The sequence below is a fragment of the Bombus fervidus genome, chromosome 6 (assembly GCF_041682495.2).
Source record: "Bombus fervidus isolate BK054 chromosome 6, iyBomFerv1, whole genome shotgun sequence".
NCBI classification, from domain to species: Eukaryota; Metazoa; Arthropoda; class Insecta; order Hymenoptera; family Apidae; genus Bombus; species Bombus fervidus.
Window position 1 is genome coordinate 8,121,416 of NC_091522.1, and position 21,443 is coordinate 8,142,858.

A 21,443-nucleotide genomic window follows, 5' to 3' on the forward strand; every position below is an offset into this window, starting at 1 on the left:
TCTGCCTTTCGATCTATGGGCATTCTGCCTTGTTCCGGATATGTATACGCGGCGACGCGTATTTACCCTCGTTTTCGAGCGACTTTTGGAACGTACTACCATAAGTGGTGTATGTTTGTGACGTCGTTCGATTAATCATAAAAAATGTCTATAAATTGGACATAAAGGTGGGCACGTAAAACATCCATAAAATTAGTCCAGTTAGAAGGTGTCAATATTTCTGAGTGTGAAAGTTAATGGTTAATGGTAAGTGGTATACAGATTTTCAGAAAATGAAGTTATGCACGTAAAATACATTAACCCTTGTGTGTTTTATTGCATACTTCCTAAGTTGTTGATTAAGTAAACAATGAATATACTTGTTTTCAGTGAAATTGACCTCAAATTTTAGTGTCTTATATCTTTACAAAACCACCGAAGAGGATTTCAAGAGGATTTAAAAAGTTACATTAAAAGATGTTTGTTCCTCAAACGGTTAACAACCAAGGTTGAAATTAAATTTTCACCCGTTTTACTTTCTCTCGAAAAATCTCGTCAAGCAATTACATAGAGCATAATAAAAACAATTCGGCAAACCTTCTCGCGGAGAGTTGAAAGATGGAGGAGGCGTTTGGCGAAAGCACCTGCCTGGTATCTCGTAGCGAGATCTCGATGCAGCGTACCGGTGCAGTGTACGCGGCTGCCGGTCGTTTCGCGTGAAAATCATCGTCGTCGTGTGCTTTCCGAGTTCTGGCGAACGTTACGAGGCAGCCGTTCTCGAAGAAGGACCGAGCGTCGTCTCGTAACCTCGGCTTAACGAGGCCATCGACATCCCTGTGAGGGCTCGAAACTCATCGTCCGGTCGAGAAGAACGCACGATCGACGCTTGAAAACGTATCTTTGGTACAGGCACGGATGACGGCGCGTTTGAGATGTTCCGCGCACATGCTTCTCTTCTTCTTCTTCTTCTTCACCGTGAGGTTGTCGGTCTCTTTAAGCGGCGCGCCGCTCTTCCGCCAGAAGATACGCGACCGACTCCATCGATTGAGCTGTCGACGAGGATAGATGTTGAACGAACTAGAGACGGACTGGATGCCTGGCCTAAACTCTCTTTGCTTAGCTACCTGTCTTCTGCTTTGCTGCTGTTGCCGTGAAAAATGTGATTCGTGCCGTGTTGCGTGTTAATAATCGAAGTTTGGATCTTGTTATTCGATCGTTGTTGAAGTAACAATTCTAGAAGAGTGAGGAGGATGATGTGAAGTCTTTTCATTATTTAAAGAAACTACAGGGAAAACTTTTTAAAAAATCATGTAGTCGATGGAAGTGTAGGAATATTTTAAGTAGTAGCATGTTTCTTAAGACATATACTAAAACATTTGTGTAAAATTCATTCCACTGTAGCACCCTTGAGAAGCATTAAATTAGAATGATAATAGTGTTAAAGATATTAAAGAGTCAGCGACAATTTAACGACTTTGAAGCTGTCAAAACAAGGTATAACGACATTTAGTGCTTTTGAATATTTATCGTTGAAGTGCATGAGACTGTAAATTCAATATAGGAGTTATATATATATACATAGACACCATAAATTCAAAAGGGAGAAAGTTTCCTAAGATGGTGCAAGAAAGCGTGAGTTAGGGGTGCGACAGCTAGTCAAGTAAGAGATACAAGATATTCCACTCTTATTTGTGGTAAGAGAATTTTGATGAAAGATATATAAAATTCTTTTTAAAATCTTTTAAATCGTATTAATAGAACGAGATAATTTGCGACAGGTATTTATGGTGTGACCCTTGGTCTAAGATAATTTTTCAGTTAATAATCTTCAAGTTATGCTCGTTTGTACATTTGGAATGAGAATTAGATGATCGGGAATCCCTATAAATTATCTTCGGTTTAGGTTGCAAATTTTCGATCCGCTGCTGCTGCAATTATCGCATCCATTCATTAATTGTAGACCGAACAGCTAAGCATGGCATGAATCATTCCACCGATACGGCTTATCTACTGCCGTGAATCAACATAGGAAATGCAACATTGTACTATACGATTATTCTTTTTCTCATTAATTCGTTCAACATTGCGACACATATATTCCCCGTAACGCTTCAAATGATTTGTGTGCCAATTTATAATCTTAAAACACGTAACAGTAGTGTACAAAATTATTCTAATACGTAAAGACCTTTCATCTTACTTGATCTTTCATAAATTCAATTAAATACGAATGAAATTTATCCAAAAAATTTACAAATTAAATATATAATTTCAATCTGCTTGCAGCCCGTCAGTTTACGGCAATTTCTGATATTTCATAATTCAACACAACAGTAGTAAAGCCAAGTTTCTAGTTAAATATTTTAATAAGCCGGAATACATAGGATGTAGAAATTGCGAGACGGCTTAATAGAAACGCGAGCAAACGACGTTAAACCTCCCCCTGGGGGAGCTGAAGTTGCGCGCCCGGCGAAAGGGGATGCTAAAGGCGGCTGACAATTGCAGTCAATCTTAGTAGAGCAGCTAACAGGTCTCCGAGCAGTAAAAGCGTTCACCAAGAGTCGCGCTGTAAGATCGTTAAACCCGCGGTAAGCTCGAAAGCACGCCACGGTGATTCGCCTCTCCCTTTCACTCTCTTTCTCTTCCTACCTTTCGCTTCTTTTCCTTCTCCTACGTTTGGTGGAAGCCCCGAAGAAGCGGCGGACGGTTCTGTGTGCACGCGGTTATGGTAATGCGAGGTTTGCGGTGCGTGTTAGCCGGCTGCGTGAGCGGCCCTCGTAATGGTAACGAGACGGTCTCTCACCATCATCATCAACATCCGGACGACGAAACACGATGCGAACGATCAACGACTGTTGCGGGTTCCGAGCCGCGGTCTCAAAGGTGCCGACCGCGATCCGCTCGCTGGCTATTTTTAACTTGTTTTCGCGTCCACCGAGTGGAGTACCGAGAGGAGAGAGGAAAGAGAAAGAGAGGCGCACCGGTGGCTCGTAAGCGTGCATTCGATGGAATGCCACGCACCACCGGCCACCGCAGCACCCGCGAAACGAATCGACCTTCTGGAAAAAATCGAGCCGCTAGGAAACGCGGACATCGTGACATATAACAAAGGGAATTGGGATTTCGAGTGTCTGAGTCCAAGTGGCTCGGTGTAGAATCTTAAGGGTTGATTTTGAGACAGAAATTTGATGATCGTTTGGATGGTAGTTTGGCCGATTTGAGGAAGAAGATTCGATTGGAAGAACGAAATTGTAAAGTTCGACATAGGGATGTTTACGTAGGCGCAGCGACTGCCAACGAAAGGAGGTGGGTAAAGAGAGGACTTTGAGAATTCGAATGTTTCTTCTTTCTTGAGACCAAGAGATTCGCTTTAAGGTTCTGAGGGAAAAAATCGTTTGGATGGTATTTGAACTGATTGGAAGAAAGTTCGATTCTGAAAAAAAAGTTGGATAGTTGAATCATTTTGAAAATAGGAAACTATAAGAATAACGAAGAGAATCGACTAAAGAGAAGATATTGGGTCTCGGAGTGTCCTTTTGAGTCAAAATGGTTCAGTGTAGACTCGTAAAAGTTGATTTTGAGAACGAAATTCGATGATTCTACGTCCCATCGGTAATTTGAATCGATTCAAGAGAAAAAACTCCATTCTGAAAATAAAAATTGAAAAGTCGAAATGGCCTCTTGAACTTGAAGAATTGAGCATGTATGGTAGAAAGTATGGAGAAATTAGATAGAAAAACTTCATGATATGAAGCGCGTTCTGAAGTGAAAGTTGGAAATCGAACAGGGGACAGTACTAAGAGTGAAATGATTATAAGATTAGAAACAAAGACTTCGATGATTTTTGTTAACACAAATGGCTTAATTATTATGAAATTTTTATTTATTTCGTATATATTAAAAATCAAAGTATTTTAAGAGCAATTGCGATTATTAGTTCGAACGTAAATAATATTAAAAAATTAGAACTAAAGTCTTATGAGCTCCTTTTCTAAACAACTTCCCAACTAGCAGGTCAATTTTTTATCTGACAAATGAAGATAATCTATTTAAAATAGTGCGATTGATTAATTTTAACGAAACGTTTATGCTAAACTTCTATGTAACTTAGTATCTATAAAATAACGCTTTCCTATATGATAAGAGAATTTTCTCAGTTTTACGATGCTCCCTTCAGAACATACAAAAATTCAATTTTGTAAATGAATTCTTTGCATACATTTATGTACGGCGTCAAAGATTCTTTATGGATAAGAAGTTGAAAGAAGAGCCACGAAAGGATAGTGAAATTGGCACGAAGGATGCAGAAGACGATAAGCGGATTGCGCGCGGCTTGTGCGTTGTGAAATTCGATGGCGATATGGATAGATGGAATCGAGGGACGAAGTAACGAAAGGGTTTCCCAGAATATCGACAGCTGTCGGTTGGCGAAGCGTACGTCTGATACGGCGCGATTATTAAATTCTTTCTATTCAAAGGAGACGTTCTGAACGCTAACCCATAGAGAAATCTTAGTTTTATAACATTTGCAGGAATAACTCTTTACTCTGCAAGCATTACGTATTAGTTCAGATTAGCTTAGACTTAGTTTTAAGCTACGAAAAAAATGAATATATAACTTATACGTTTCGTTAGAAAATAAAGAAATATCAGACAATTATTATTTATAATAAAGGTATATTTTGATATTCAAATACACGAGATAAAAATATTGGTATTTTATTTTTGACAAGAGGTTGTTTCGTTAGAAATATCCAAAATCGAGTACTCTTTATAGTATTTAATGGCTGGCATAAATATTTTTTTAGATTCCATTTCTTTGATTGCATTCGTAACGATATGCACAAACATTCGCAGTCTACTAATGTATATACTCGTAACATCTACGAAACACTTAAAAGAAATGACAAGAACATCAGCAAAAGATCTCAACTTCGAGCCGTGATTCATCTATCCGAGTTTCGGATGGCCGAAATCTTTAAACGCTTTACCTGCTACCGGAATCTTAGCAGTCTGAAGAAAGGGTGGCGGCCAGTAACAACCGTCACTTTGTCGGCCTTTGTCACGGGGATTATGCGCCGGCTGGCAAATTATGACGGACACCTTCACGCCCAGAACACCCTCTAATGCGCTGGTTGCGCAAGAGAGAAAAGGAGCAACCAGAGTAGAGTCAGAGAGAGGCAGAGAGAGTGGCGAACTAGAGGAAAAAGGGAAGGACGAGAGAGGGTTTCCATAAGCACCGGGACAAGTTCTTTGAGATGCAGGCCCGAATTATACGTAGATCCAGGGGGATTATAAATTTAAAGGGGATGGAAGTGGATTATAGGGCGACCAGTATTTCAACCCTGCAGAAATTGATCGCCGGACGACGCCTCGTTCATCTCTTCCAAAATCTGATTAATCGAAGTAATTAGAGAACAAAAAGTTTTAAGCTCCTTTAAGTAATTTTTTATTGAGAAAATATAATATTGGAGTTGGGAATTTTGCACAAAATATTTCAATCTTGGACATCAAGTTAGGATTATGTGTAAAAATTTCATTTATCTTATACAGATACTACAACAGTACCTACGTTATAAATGATAAATGGTTCTTGGTCATTCAAATTATTATGTAGTATATACGTCATAGTTGATAAATTGTTCACTCACACTTTTCAATTTTAATAAGATGTTTAAAAAACGTTTGAAACTTTAAACGGTCGTAATTCGATGGTAGTGAATTCTAGTTACTTAGATCGCAACGCGTGCATATTTGAGACTTACGAGCATTAATCTCTATTTACACGCGTTGCTATTGTAAGTCTTGTTAGATTGATAGTTACTGTATTGCATCGAGGCTCTTCATTCTGTTCCCATTAATAGACATATGTACCGACATATATTTAGAGAGCAGTATAACTATCCATAAATTCAAATAAGAAATTGATCGTATATTCATATTATTCACATTATTCATATCGAATACGTCGTATAATAAACTCTTATACACGCAACGAAAAACAGCACAAAAAGGTCTAAAAATCATAAACTGAAACCTATGTTACTGCAACATTACAACCCCTTGCGCCACCCTTTTATAAGCGTACGCTCGTAACGTTTACGGGCGGCCACGCTAAACCGTCCAAAACTAATAGTGTAGACACAGGATCAGCAAACTAAAGTGACACGACCGGAAATTTACGTGTCACTATCGTTTTTAGCGAAAAGAATGCACCATAACGGTGAAGATTTTCTCTCTTGCTCCCCTTTTTTGTTCACAAAATTTTTCAGAGACACGAGGCAAAGAGCCGTCGGTAAAAGGCGTTCGTGCGCACGGACAGCTTGATTTACAGCATAATAAAGTGGTTACGCAAAGCGTGGGAGGGTCCGGGCTCGTGAATTTTATTTACGATCTGCCCGAAAGTTCAGATTCGTCGCGGTTTCTCAGCGGCGCTTCGGGCAGAACCTGCTCGTAAAATCATCTGAAAGCGAACGGCGATCGCGTTCCAGCCTTGCAGGGATCGATTCTCCTCGCTAGAAGGGAAATTTTCCCTACAGTGAGACTGGCGAGAGTGTTTCCGCGATTTCCAGCGTCATCGAACTGTGAAACGTTGCTCAGGTCGAAGATGAACGAACCTTCCGGCTTTCCTAGTCCCGTGTAAATGATATTTACGACTTGGTTCATCCGCTTCCACGACGACACGGCACGGATTAGTCTTGGTTAACGGAACTTTGATATATTCTCCCTCGGCGAGTGGAGGCCACTTGGAGCGTAATTAACGACGCGAGGTTTGTGAACGACTAGGGTGTCCATTCGGGTTTAGCTTCGATAACGAATTTTATGAGAGAAAGATGCGATTTTGTTTGATAAGTCTTTTTCATCAATTTATCTTGTCTTTTCGAAAAAAATTCTGATTACTATAAAAATAACAATAATGGTAGTAATGAAAGAAACAAAAGTACAATTTACAACTTCATTTCCTCGGATAAGGCCGAAAGTATCTTCGAAATGTACTTCGCTTCACGGTCGTACTGAAAGGAGTTCTTTCTCGACAACGGTGTGTTTCGATACGTGCTCCAAAGCCGATCTGGTGTTCGCGGCCCATTATGCCCGATCATAATTGCGTCGCAACAACGTTTCTCCTTTCCAGCGTCCATAGCTGGGCGGCTCCCTTTCATCTGGCTCTGGCCGCCAGAACGAGCTTCTGTTTCCGAGGTGTTTCCGCCGTCGGCTACCGTTCTGCAACCTGGAACTTGATCCTAAGTAGCCGACATCGCGATAGAGTTGCTGGGCTGGGACGCTGGGACCAACAGAGAGAAAGAGCCAGACAAAGCAACTGTATACACGTGCGTGTTATACAGGGTATCCCGGTAATTATGAAACAATCAGCAAGGAGGCTATTTTACACGAGAAAATAAGTTGAAAATGTAAAATAAATCTGATACTTCGTTCTGAAGAAAATTGGGTTTGAAAAGTTGTCAAGTATACTTTAACTTTTCTCATTGCAGACAGGGCAGGAGTGAATAATTGGCAGAAGTTTATTCTACATGAGAAAATAAGTCGAAAATGTGGAATACAATATTTTCCTAGCTCGGTCTGTTCTCAAACAGATAAAATTTGAAAATTTATCAAGTAAGCACGGCTGTGCTGGGCGAATTGTAATTAAACACGCTCGAACCCTTGACTTCAAACGGACAAATTTTACCTTACATTTTTAGCTTATTTTCGCACGAAGAATAACCTCTTGCTGGTAGTTTTCTCGTACGCAGGTAGCAATTAGCCAAGTTCACGTACAGTAAACAAATCTTCATATTCAATTTCGCTGAAAACAAAGTACCGTATGAAAAAAATGTTATTCTGTACTTTCGATTTATTTCTTCCTGTAAAATCGTTACCTTGCCGAGCGTCCCATGATTACTGGGACACCCCGTATGTAAAAGAGAAAGAGAAAGAAAGATAGAGATTGAAGGAGGGGTTGTGGTGAAACGCACGAGTTATATTCTCTATAGTAATGGAGAGCAAGAGAAAGAAGGAGAAAGAGCGAGTGGCGCCGTGAAGAAACGACGTTTCCTCCTTTTAAATTATTCCTGGGGCCTGCTGCTCGTTTGTTACCGCGCCGTTCCGACGTTGTTATTGCTTTCTATGCCCTCACGGTGAAAATCCCTGTCGACGGAGAAATTACAGGCTTGTGTAAAGGAGGGGATCAAGAAAGGGGAGGGAAATTGGCCGATTTGAAATTGTTGCGCTTGGTCTCTCAGGAATGTTACGAACGAGGTAAAGATTAGTGTATAGGTGAAATTCAAGAGATGGTTGGAAATAGTCGTTATAGTTAACAGCCCGATGCAGACGACTAGACGAGCGATGGCGACGAGTCGCGACGTTACACTGCGATTTTCTACTCGTGATAGTCGTGACGCTGCGTGATTTTTATCCTTGACAGGTGCAAATTTATATTTCTAACGATCCACGAGCATAAGATTCCAGTATTTTACGCTCGTGTGCGTTCTGTCGTTAAGAATATAAACCCGTGCCGAATTGCATAGTTGCTATAGATACTAAATTGCAAGGATGTTGCATCACCGGTTTGCTTGAATCTTTAGTTTGGCTACAATCTTTGGGTTATTTCCACTTCAACCATATTTTTCCATCTATATTTTTCACTCGTATTTTTCTTCCTATAAAAAGTTTGTAAATTTGAAAAAAACGTGAAAGATTTTTTATCAATCCTTACCCAACGAAGACTGGATCATTGTCATGAGTGTCGAATTTGTTAATAACGAAGAGAAGAGCCGATTGATATGGAGTTTACATTCATGTATGATGATTAAATTTACAATGACAGTATGTAAAGACGATAGTATGTAAATGTAACTCAAAAAACACAGAATCGAAATGTTAAGAATTTTTTCATATCTTGTTCAAACTTGAGATAGTTTTTATTTAAGAAATATGGTTGAGTCAAAAGTGAGCAAAAAATGTAGCAGGGTAAAGTATCTACATGATGCTTTCTATATATGCAAGGGAGCCATGGAAGCAAAAAATATTAATGCATTACTATCAACATCATAATGAGAATCTAGTTAAGATTCATCAAGCTAACGTATTAAAGTCACTGGCATGAATTCTTCGACATGACGGCACGTCCTTCGTTCGCCAAGGGGATCAAAGTGATTGGAACAGGTAGCCTGTTTACCCCATCGTAAGATGTATTTGCCTAACAGGTTGAATAATGGTCATTTTCGAACTACGTGGGAGACCGACGATGAAGAGCTTATCTCCTTCGCTTGCAGTTTCTGCTCACTCAGCCACAGTATCTCCGTCGGCTCATTATCATAGACTATACGGTGCGGTGATTAACGTACTCAGCCGGAGTTTCCAGTTTATAACGCGGTCCCGCGAAACGGGATTCTCGTCCTTTATCTTGTTAATTTGATTTCCGACCACGTGCTCGAGATTGGAATTTTTTCAGCATAAACGTGTTAGGAATAAAATTCAAAATTGTTCAGTCCAGAAAAGAGCTTTTTATAAATTACGTGACTCTATTTTATCTTTGATAATGAAAATTTTGTACGACTGTGTTTTAACTAATTAATTCTCTTAATAACCTTCTCGTTTTAAAATCCTGCAGGATAATTCAGTGAAATTAATCAATTCCATTGAAATCAATAACTTGGGGAATTAGATGCTTTAAAAAATTTTTAAATGTTAAGTTCAAAAATTGAATGCTTGTTGTACTAAAATTAAGAAAATTTTGGGATACAGAGTTGCTCAAGCTGGCTTCTAAACGGATCAAACATGATGTAGGATTTTCCAAATGGAAATTGCAGAAAAGGATAAAGCCATCGATACATAGAAATATTTTCCAAAAAATTTCCAAAGCTCGTTTGTAGAAAACCACCATATGCTTGAACTTGTGATTGGTTACGTATACTCTAAAAAAGTATCGTGTTAACACCAAAGCAGCAAACCCACCAACTGCACAAACTTACGCCCTCATAACTCACAAATTCTTTCGCAAACTTCAACTTCACTGAAAGCATTGTAAAAAATCGCATCAGATAGTAAGATTTGTTTAAATCATAGCTACGGGTATTGAAAGTATTATACCACGAATCATTCGCATCGATTTCAGATCTCAGTGTGCCTGACGGCTCTTATGCTGACGATAGCCGCCGAAGAGAAACCGACGAACACCGTTTCCGTGTCTTCTAGTACGGCAACGATCCAGAGCAACACGATCCAGAAATTAATCAAGATTCTGGAGAAATACGGTTTAGAAGAGCAGAGAGGCTTGAAGAGGGTCTACCTGAGCAACAGGTCGATCACATGCAACGACGGATCCCAGTCAGGGTTCTACCTGAGAAAGTCGCATGGTTCCAAAAGGTGGATCATCTTTTTAGAAGGTGGCTGGTACTGCTACGACCATAAGAGCTGCAGAAACAGGTGGCTCAGGCTGAGGCATCTGATGACGTCGACTCAGTGGCCTGAGACACGCGACGGTGAGTAGCTTCCGTTGGAAAGTCGTATGTTCACCTAACTCGACACTTTCTAACGTTTGCAATGGAACGCTGCACCGTTCCGCAATCTTCTCCCTGCTGTCTGTCGGCTGTTTAACGAGTTTCGCGACACGTGATAACATGTCGTATTGCTCGAGGGGTTCGATTTCTCCCGAGCAACACACAATAAGGTTTAGTGGATGTAGTTAAAATGGGAGAGAAGTTCGAATAAGTAAGAGGGCGTCTTTTTTCAGATCGTTCGTGTACTTATAGATAGAAGAAACATTAAAATCAAAGTTATAGGATTTTAGAAACGATAACAAATTTCTCTAATTTGTTGCAGTTGGTGGCCTGTTATCAGCTAATCCGGAAGAGAATCCGTACTGGTGGAATGCGAATCACGTGTAGGTATTGTCCATCTTGACCATATTTTTGTTCTCAAATGGATTAAAATTTTCTTACGATATTGAACGATTCTTGAAGATACGTAATCATCAAATTTTCATAACTAAATTTCCTTGTATCTCTAGATTCGTCCCGTATTGCACGAGTGACAGTTGGAGCGGTACTAGAGCTTTACCGAATGACATGTTCTCCTTCATGGGTGCAGAGATTGTACTGCAAGTGGTGCGGGATCTGATTCCTCTTGGACTTGAGAATGCAAGCTCCCTTCTCTTGGCTGGTAGTAGCGCTGGTGGAACCGGTGTCATGTTGAATTTGAATCACGTGCACAGCTTAGTTCATCACAATCTGGGTGAGTTACATTTTCTCTTCTCTGTATTTTAGAATTTACTTAATGCAATATTATGATAAATACGGATCCATGTTGATTTGAAAGATCTATTAGATCATTAAATTTGCGAATAAAAATATTAAATATTATTTATATACGTTAATTAAAATTTTTTATTCAAATTTTTACTACGACGAATCGCAGGATTGAAACATATCGCGATAAGAGGTGTATCGGATTCGGGCTGGTTTCTCGACAGGGCTCCCTATTCACCAAACGGTTTGTCACCAGTTGACGTTGTCCACAAGGGGATGGAACTTTGGAAGGCTCGAATGCCGCACAATTGTGTCAACAAGTATCCAAACGAACCGTGGAGGTGCTACTTTGGCTACAGACTATATCCGACGTTGACTGGTAAAGGAACTTCCATTTTACCTGTTTATTCTATTTATTATATTTTATCATTTCGCCGCCTCAGAGGACCATTTCACATCGAACTGTATTTTGCTTTAAATTTGCTGAATCGACGATTCTAAGACGAAGACGCGATGCTTGTTTCGAGTACAATATAAAATATTTGACAAAAAGGCTAATCATTAAACAAACTTCATTGTAAACTAATTGAATGAGAAAAATATTTTTTCTCAAAAATTCAAAGGCCTCTTTTCTTCCAAATTTCTCATGTTGAAACCTTCAAAGGGAAGAAGCTGCTCGTCAAACTTAGAATGGTCAAACAAAAAGAATGATTGCTGAACAAATTTCGATGTAAAATAATTAATTGAGGAAAATGTTTGTTTTTCATTTTCAAATTCATAGCGCCGCTGTTCGTTTTCCAATGGCTATTTGATGAAGCGCAGATGTCGGCGGATAACGTGGGTGCACCGGTGACTAAGCAACAATGGGATTATATACACAAGATGGGTGACAGTCTGCGACAAACATTTGAAAACGTTAGCGCGGTCTTCGCTCCGAGCTGTATTAGTCATAGCGTTCTGACGAAGAGAGATTGGCAGTTGGTCAAGATAGATGAGATTTCCTTGGCACAGGCGTTGCACTGTTGGGAGCAAATACCGATTGGAAACCGTCGAAACGAGTGAGTATCAAGTCTTTTCCAAAAATAATTTTTCCAAGAATACAAAATACAAAAGGTAACGAAGTATTCTGTATGAATCAAATTGTACTATATTATTCGATTGTATATGTTTACGTAAGTTATTTTTATGAATATTTTTATGAATACACACATTCAAGATTTGCTTCATCTTTTAACATTATTTAGAATAATTAAGGGATCGCTATCATGAATGAACTTAGTGTATTAATTAAGCAAACAAAAGTAAAGGAGTCCTATAAGCTTGAGAGAGAAAATGATTAGCATGTTATTTAAATGAGATGAAATAGTAATAAAAATTATCTTTAAAACAATTATCAAAAATAGAATATATAGACACTAAGAATTAAAGTGATATAGAGAACGACCCTGTAGTAATTCTGAATAGTGTATTATAACGAGTATTTTAATTTGTATATTTTTTATCTTGTATCTAACTTATGTATACCCTGCATATTTTTTCATCTTTTTCTACTTATTCATAAATCCTATTTCATATAATAATTTTAAATTAATAAACAAAAGCCAAGTTGTGTAATACATGTTGTAATTTACATCATCATGTTACAAAATACTGAACAACAAAAGCCAGGTTATTGTATATTGTACTTTCTAGCAAAAGTTACACAAAGCGCTTCTTTCATTTTCCGCCGTTTCGCTTGCTTCAACGTGAAACTGGCAGCGAACTGACTTCGTCCGTGTTAATTTCAGCACTCGTTCGCCAATTGAGACGAACCAGCCGTGCGCGAAGTCATTGCGGAAGTTACTACGATCCGGTCTGACGAAGGGAAACGGAACTTCGTTTGAACCGGGAAGAAGCGGAAAGAACGACTTCATAGCAGAGTTACAAAAAGTCAGATCGTCGATGATCGGTAAATCGATCGAGAGGAAGATTTCGTCGAACGCCCTGATGCAGGACAGGGAGAACAAGAAGAGGAAGAGACGGAAGCACAAAGGCAAACGCAGGGACAGAAATAAGATATCGAAGATGAAGAAGGAGAAACACGAGCGCAGAAAATCTACAGGTAAATTATTATATAATATATACATATACATCAACTATGAATACAATCATGATTCTGTGTCTAGATGAATATATAAGAATTAATTATGGATGCAAAATATTAGATTATATCTTCGATATTTCTTTTGGTTTTATAACTTTTTATAACTTCTGCATAATTTTTTTAATAATTATTTTGAAGTAACCTCGTCTTGTAGTTCTCTACAATTGTTGAGATATTTATTTTTGTAATCCATGCTACTTTAATTAAAAGAGGTAAAATTTTTCAGTCTACAAAAGCACTTTGCCACTACTTTATTAACAAAACCCTGCTAACAAATTAATTTTTTATGGGGCAAAAATTTTACGTTTGAACAAAATTATTAACATATCTCCCCCAACAAATTAGCTCCTTACGTGGAAATTTTTTCAGATTATTTAATCCGAAGACGATTTACATTTTCTTCGTTGTCTATTTCTTTTATCGTATTCGTCGAAGAATGTACATATTTGAGAATGAAATGGACCATCTGAAATTCGTTGAAATTCTAGGTCGTCGGAAGGGTAACAAGCAGAACAACGACAGCAACCATACAGGCATGTTCAACGGTACCAGACCGCAGCGCTCGGTGATACCATCTGGCAAACGGAAGTGTGTCCAGGGCTGCCACTTCCGGTTAATCGAACGTTGCACTTGGCCGCAGTGTAATCACAGCTGCCCAAAGCTGCACAACCCGTTCACCGGCGAGGAAATGGACTTCATCGAGCTGTTGAAGAGCTTCGGCCTCGATATGAAGAGCGTGGCGAACGCGTTGGGTATCGATATACAAACGTTGAACAGTATGGATCACGACGAACTGTTAAATCTTCTTACGCAACGAGCGAACTGACTCGTCGCATTAAGAAGATACATTCCATAAGATGAACAATAGAAAATGACGATGTTGATGGAAAAGAAAATAAGACTTTAATTTGCACTTTTATCGACCGTCATTTTCTTTTATTGTTCGATGAAGATGAACATTTCCTTGGGAATCTTCTTTAGAAAAGAAGAGACTGAAAGGAAACAAGGCGTTTAATGCGTCTCTAGAAGAGAACATAGTTTTTTGTTTGAATTTTTTCAGACTTTTGAAACAATTTTAACATCATTAAATTTGAATTAAATTGTACATAAGTATTCGTTAGAGTTTCTATGAAATACTTAGAATTTTCGTTAGAGGAATCGAATCGATTATGTTTGATGGTCGAATTCATCTTCTAGCAAGTTACTTAATTCAACGACAATTTCTTTAAACAATTTTCGTCGTTCGTTCTAGCGTGTGAAGCGTGTAATTCACACCAACCTCGCGAGTAGCCGAGTAATTTAATTTATTTGATAGGTTGTAGGTAAAGTAAACGGGCATATAATCATGTTACGAATTAATTCACTCGCCTTCGCGGTGACGCGATCGCTGATCAGCCATGAGGCTTGACGTTCAATTTACCAAAACATCCTTCCCTCTTCAACGTTTGTACCTGGTCAGATAGAAAGCAGCATATTCGCAGAACGATCTTCTGAATTATAGTTTCTGGTATGATAAATTAAATAAAGTTGTTTGTATACTATTGATAGACTGATCAAGATCGAGAAACTTTTGTGAAAGCTCGAACGAACTAAGTAACGCAATTTCCGAGGAATATCGAAACAGTTACACGTATACCGAAGAAGTTCGAACTGGAGACGCTCAGTATTAATACTGCCGGCTTATGGTCGTACCGCATTCAATGTCCAGCTAGGGCTCAACTGAAAGTTAACGTTCAGCTCGATTCAATAGAATGCGCCGGAACCGAGTTTTGCGAATTGATGCCAATAACGAGCAAACCGACCGACAAAGCAGCTTCATAGACTGATTAAATTATCTACCTCAACGAATCAAATCGTATTAACGTCCTTCTCTGTACTGTAAACGCCGATTAGAAGAGTTTAACGCGACAAGAGTAATTAAGGAGTTGGGTTAACGCGTACGCGCGCGCGCGCATAAAAAGAAGCCGCGGGTTATTGTATCTAATTGTACCCAGGCACTGTAATATACATACTTCTCTGTAGGATTAACTAATTATTTATTTAGCGCGAGAGAAAGAAATGCGACGATCAAGACGAGAAGAATTCTTCTAAGCGTTTAATTTATTTTTCGCGCGTTGCAATCGATATCAATCCTCTTCGACGCTGTGTCCTCACCTTTGCGTCCGTCATACAAATCATTGTTATTTTGTACCCGCGTGAGACTGTAAATAAATTGTATATCTGTTATACTAAACGAGTTATAGAGTTTTTTTATTTTATTGCGTGTACCATTTAATCAATCGCTTCGTTTCTTTGTATGTAGAACATCGACATGGCTGAATGGTAGAAATAGAATTTTCACATGGAATCGCATTCGCGTTTTTGTTCTTTGACAAGAGTTTAAAATAGAGGCACATATATATTTTTTAGGTAACATTTCAAGCCATTTGTTGAAGATATTTTAATAAACTCTAGTATGAAAAAAGACAATAATGCATAATTGAATTATAATCAGAGTTTACGTAAAAAGTAGCAAAATACATGTACTACCTCCTAATTATTAAGGAAGAAAGAATTTCGATAAAAACGTGTCAGAGAATCTAATTCATTGACTACAATTTTAAAACACGTTTAATTTTCTAAAATTCACGGTATCGAACAAATGAATAAACTATTTAACCATTCATGTGTATATTTCTGCGAAATACTAAACCATTTACCTATAATCAGAACAGTGCAGGCAAAACATGATATTCTATCATATAACAATCTTTGTAATTCTATGTCAACCATTCTACACCAATGAATACAATCCAAAAAAAGAAATTAATTTCCACTAAATCGAATCTTCCCGTTCGTCCAAAATTATTCGAAAAACACATACCGCGAATGATAAACAGTTTCGAGAGAAGCCTATGGCTTGAATATACACACCAAGGATACATAGTCGGTGCTCGGTAAACATCATCGAACGTGGAGTAACGATAAATCGAGTCGCCTCGTTGGCTGCACCTGTACCTAATCATCATCCTGTTAGCTCTCACGACTACCGTCCCTTCCTCCCCGCTTGTTCAGCCACGAGCGAGGGTGATAATTCAATGTAGAATCAGAATCCGTCCCCAAACCCCGGTGAACCGGGATCCGTCGATGTTTGGTGCCCGGCGCGTACTCCGATCCGTTCGCCCTCCCTCCGTAGTCGTTGTCTCGAAACTATATATTCCACGGCATACGCAGGAAATGGTGTTTAATGCCGGCGGGTCAGACCGGGTCTGACCCCCGATGGTTGGATGGCAGTCGATAGGATGATCGAACGGTGGACAGAGAAAAACGGAACACGTTCCATCGGACGGGCGACGAGGACGGCCTAGTGGTCCCCACCGAGCAATTGACGTGTCCGAGGAAGTGATGGAAGGATGGCACAATGTACTTGAATGTCCCATAAGCGAGCGGGTTCTATATTAAACTGGTCCGGTTACGGGTCGTTCGGTTGTCTATCGTTCAGTCACTGGACTGTCTCCAGACGACGGGATCGGTTGGACCAGCAGGATAACGAGCGATCGATTCCTATTCTTCTCCTTCATTGTGTCGCTTCTGTACGGCGTACGGTACTCCGTGAATCGATCGTTGTTCGCTTGCCGCGCCGGACGATGAGCCGATCGAGCGGTTTGCGATCGCCTTGAAAAGCTGCAGGCCAAGAAAGCGACGCGGGAAAGCGGCGACGCTTCCGTGGGCGGGCAACGAAGCGCGACTGAATGCTCGATCGGCCATCGAGAAGCAAGGAGAACCAGGACTCGAGGGACTCCTGGCGATCGACTCGCTGCGTCGTTAGTGGCTCGCGGAGTGTGCGCGCTACGTGTAAGTGCTTTTGTTGTTGCTCTGCTGTTCGGATTCGGCTTTTTCGTATTTTCATCTCGCTTTTTATTGTCTTCTTTTTTTGTTTCGATTTTGATTATTCGAGTGATATTAGACTTCGTGGGAATCATAATTTGAAATCGATATGGTATAGTTATACTAAAAAGTAAAAAAAATTGATGAACTAGTAACAAAAATAACCCTTGTCAAACTTTTGATTCTTTTAAGTAATAAGACATTCTAGTAGTCGGTAGCTAGACTCAGAACACTGTAAAAGTTGATATTATAAAAAGAGTTTCATATTTTAAATAAAAAATCTACATGTTCGCTTATTGTTGAATTAAATTATCTAGTTCTATAGGAACCTTCGTCGAGAGGTTCATAACTTCGATCATTTTTATAATTGAATTTTCATCCTTATTTATAAATATAGGTAAATCTTTGACGCTGAACGTTGGAGTACGGTTTATACGGGAAGCTTGGATAAAATATCACTCGATGATGCTGAAGGGTGTAATATTGCTGCTTCTTCATTTATTTTGCGATATCGGTGAGCGTAAATCTAAATTTTCTGACTCCTGTGCTTCTTGAATTACACTTGCAATATTCTTAATAGCTTGGATCGTATAATTCGATCGATAAAGATTGCTGACGATAACACTCGTGATTTTAGCATTGGCAGCACAATGCGGAAAAGTATGGCTGACAGTCTCCTCATTGTGGAGACCAATCGCTGCCAGCGACAAGGTGGTCGACGCTGAGCTCGAAGTAAATTGGGATCTCGATTGTCCATCGGGCACAGGATACCCAGATACCATCAAGGTGTTCACTGCTGACCCAGCACATAGTAATAAGTTTTGTTTGCTTCTCTTGAACGTCGTAACTCGTGATTCAAGGATTAAATCCTGTCTTATCGATGCTTATTAATCTATAGTTTCGTTATGCTCCTTTCTTCATCTTCGATAACTTTTATTTTCCATTTCTATGGCAATTACTTTTTTATATACGTCATATGTCATGAATTTATTCAAAAGAAGCTACACGAACCATTCAAGCGAACAAAAGCGTGTATTTTCTTCAATTTCATCGAAGTTTAAAATTCAAAAGTAACCATTTCGATATCAGTCGACGCAACCATCGACATCGCGCTTCCAGATAAAACGGTGAAGCCTAAGCTGACTTTGACTTCGCTGCAATATCCACGCGGTTACTATCGAACGAATATCACTGTGGGTCGTCCACCACTTCCGGGTGGATGGGATACCAAGGATGGCGCGACGCTTCCTGGTCCACATTGCCTGAAACATCATGCCGCCCTTTACAAGGATGGAGTTATCCTTACCAGTTCCTGCTTACAAATCTGGCCAACATGGATGTACGACTTGAGGTAATATACTTATGTTCCATAAGTTTCCAACCATTATTCAAATTAGTTTCTTCATTTGCCAATAAACATTATTCGGAAAGAATATTTCTTCATTAAGAAAATTTATATGAAATTAAAATTAAGAATCTATTTTTTCAAATTGTACTAAAATCATTTTCTTTAATTTCAAACAAATATCATTGCGAAATTTTTTCTAATAAACATTACTGGAAGATTTTCTTCTCAATAAACCTTATTAAGAAAGAATATCTTCCTTTACGAAAATTTGTATAAAAAATATTTGCTATGTTTTTTAGGAGGCAATTAGGAAGGCTTCCGATAGGAAGTTTAATGATACCCGGGACGCATAATTCCGGATGTTACAAGCACGGTGATCTGACGAGGCGGGACGCGTTTCAAAGATACCTCTTGACACAGGATCGCGATATATGGACACAATTAGTGCATGGTATAAGGTATCTAGACATTAGAGTTGGTTATTATCCGTCAATTCCGAACGGCACTGCCATCGAAGAGGGCAATCACATAAGCAGATTCTGGATCAATCATGATGTCATCCGGATCACCCCCCTCTCGGCCATCATCAAAGACGTGAGAAACTTTCTGAACGTCGCTAGGGGAGAAGTGGTCATCATGGATTTTCATAGGTAAATTGGCGATATAATACAACATTGACGACTTACGGATCAATAATACCGAGAGAACAATTCGGTGCTCGTGATGAAAATTGATTTCAAATGGCTATGAAATTGTGTGCAGTAGGTCAATATATTTATATCTTGTATTTAACAATTGAAAGGAAATTTTTGTTCCAAAGTCATGTATGTGACCTTATTGTAGGATAAGAATTGAGAGAAAAATTGGAATAATATTTGGCGATATTTATATAGTAGAATAACTGCATATTTTATAGTTGGAGGGAAACGATGTTCAACATGGAATTGTGTTACTTTTAGATTTCCCGTGGGATTTGAGGATAGACCGAGTAGGCATCGTCGATTGGCCATGATCCTCTTGCGAGAATTCGAAGGCTTGATTCTAAAACCCGATAGAGGGGTCGAAGGTCTGGGTCCGACCTTGAATGATATTTGGACCGGAGGGAAACGCTTGATAATTTGCTACGGCGACAAGCACACCGTTAATGGTAAATTTACTATCAACCTCCGTTCAATAAAATTACCTAGGTCAATATGCAGATTCATCCAGATATAAAAATTAACTTAATGAAAGTTCTAATTTTACTTCAATTTTATACAGTTGGTCATAAAAGCACTTGACCATTTTAGATATTTAGAACATTTTATCAAAAATTATAAAATACTAAAGAAGAGAGACTACAGGAAATCTATTCTTTACGAATATTTATTACTCTTTTCAACATTAGTTGTTCAATATTTTCAAAATAAAATAGATTATATTGCGAAAAATTATACTTTAGTATAAAATATTCAGGTAATACCTTTTCAGTCATCTGTACTTAGTTTATCAGGTATTTTATTTTAACGTACACTGTATATATATTATACATATACTTTATATTATTTAAATATCCAAGAAGAGGATTTTAGAAATATAATGTGCACAGTACTCATTCTTATTTTCAATATCATTTCAATTTTATTTCGGAAATCGTATTTGTAAATCAATTTTATTCTAGAATACGACTGGCTGTGGCCAACGATGTCTCAAGCCTGGGGCAATCAACAAACAGTGGAAGGGCTGTTCAAATATCTGGAGAAAGTTATCATTGGTCCAAAGAAGTCCCGGAACAGTCAAAATCCATTGTGGGCGGTGATGGCGGAATTAACACCGTATCCGCTAGACATAATCTTCAATTTATCCGGCGGACTGCGGCAGATGGCCGACTCGGTGAACAGAAATCTCACGTACAAGTTTCAAGAGGAATGGTGGAAAGAAACGAACATCGTCGCGACGGATTTCTTCCTCGGAAATAATCTGATCGACGTGTCGATACAGGCGAACATTAAGAAGAGCAACATCGCCCAGTGGCGTTTGTAACGTGACAGTAAATTCGCATACTCTACGAAGATTTCACTTTAATTAGATGCTATTTTCTTGGTGGGAGGAAAAGTGCGGATTATGTGAAGTTTTTCGAACTTTCTTTAGAAATGATTCTAATTCTATTAGGTTGTCCGAAAAGTTTCTTTCGTTTTATAAGAAAATAATAGATGCACAATATTTTTTGTTTTATATTAATTTATTCAATTATGCACGAACATAATAATAGAAATAGAACGAAATGGATCATACCTAATTCAATAAAATAATATAAAACAGAAATTGTTGTTCATCTGTTATCACCTTATGAAACGAAAGAAACTTTTCAAACAACCGAATAATTAAAAATACGATAACTAATCGAATTATTTTTTGCAATAAGTTTCCTAAGCCATTTCTAGCGAAAAGATTTTGAAATTTATTATTCGATAGAACATTCTATGAAAATATTCAGAAAAAATATAGGTGTTTATTAAATTTATTTGAATTAATTAAACTGATAATTATCTTTGAAATGCGAAAGATCGAGAAGGATGAAGTATAAGGAAGAATAGAAATGCTTAGGGATTAAAGGGATAAAACTGGCAGTAATTTCTTTTTAAGGAATTATAAATTACTGATTAATGATTTCTTAGTAGATCGGATTCATCGATTGACCGTGATAAAGAATCTTAGGATAACTGTTGTAAGAGACATGTACATTAAAAGCTCTTAAATGGAAGTATCAATACATGTACTAACGAGAAGACATGCTTTTATCTCTCTTATAGTGGCGGTCAAAATGTTCTGGTTGAGCTAACAAACAAAATTTTATTTTCCAAAATTCAACTCAACGATA

The 21,443-nt window shown here is 38.5% G+C and overlaps 2 protein-coding genes across 2 annotated transcripts in view; both read left to right on the forward strand.

Annotated features, from left to right (window-relative positions):
- Notum (palmitoleoyl-protein carboxylesterase notum) overlaps positions 1-15,604 on the forward strand; it is a 32,596-nt gene extending 16,992 nt beyond the window's left edge. The window contains exons 2-8 of the mRNA XM_072004856.1: positions 10,094-10,460; positions 10,801-10,861; positions 10,988-11,211; positions 11,395-11,604; positions 12,007-12,283; positions 13,013-13,326; positions 13,857-15,604. Of these exons, the coding sequence (XP_071860957.1) occupies positions 10,094-10,460; positions 10,801-10,861; positions 10,988-11,211; positions 11,395-11,604; positions 12,007-12,283; positions 13,013-13,326; positions 13,857-14,194 (1,791 nt within the window). The 3' untranslated portion in view covers positions 14,195-15,604. The remainder of the gene's footprint in view (positions 1-10,093; positions 10,461-10,800; positions 10,862-10,987; positions 11,212-11,394; positions 11,605-12,006; positions 12,284-13,012; positions 13,327-13,856) is intronic.
- Positions 15,605-16,652: 1,048 nt separating this feature from the next.
- Positions 16,653-21,351, forward strand: LOC139987983 (PI-PLC X domain-containing protein 1). The gene is made up of 7 exons (XM_072004857.1): positions 16,653-17,202; positions 17,633-17,749; positions 17,873-18,046; positions 18,355-18,586; positions 18,883-19,233; positions 19,543-19,730; positions 20,244-21,351. Exons 1-7 carry the CDS (start codon positions 17,100-17,102, stop codon positions 20,603-20,605), a joined length of 1,527 nt encoding a protein of 508 aa, XP_071860958.1. The 5' UTR covers positions 16,653-17,099; the 3' UTR covers positions 20,606-21,351.
- Positions 21,352-21,443: the final 92 nt, after the last annotated feature.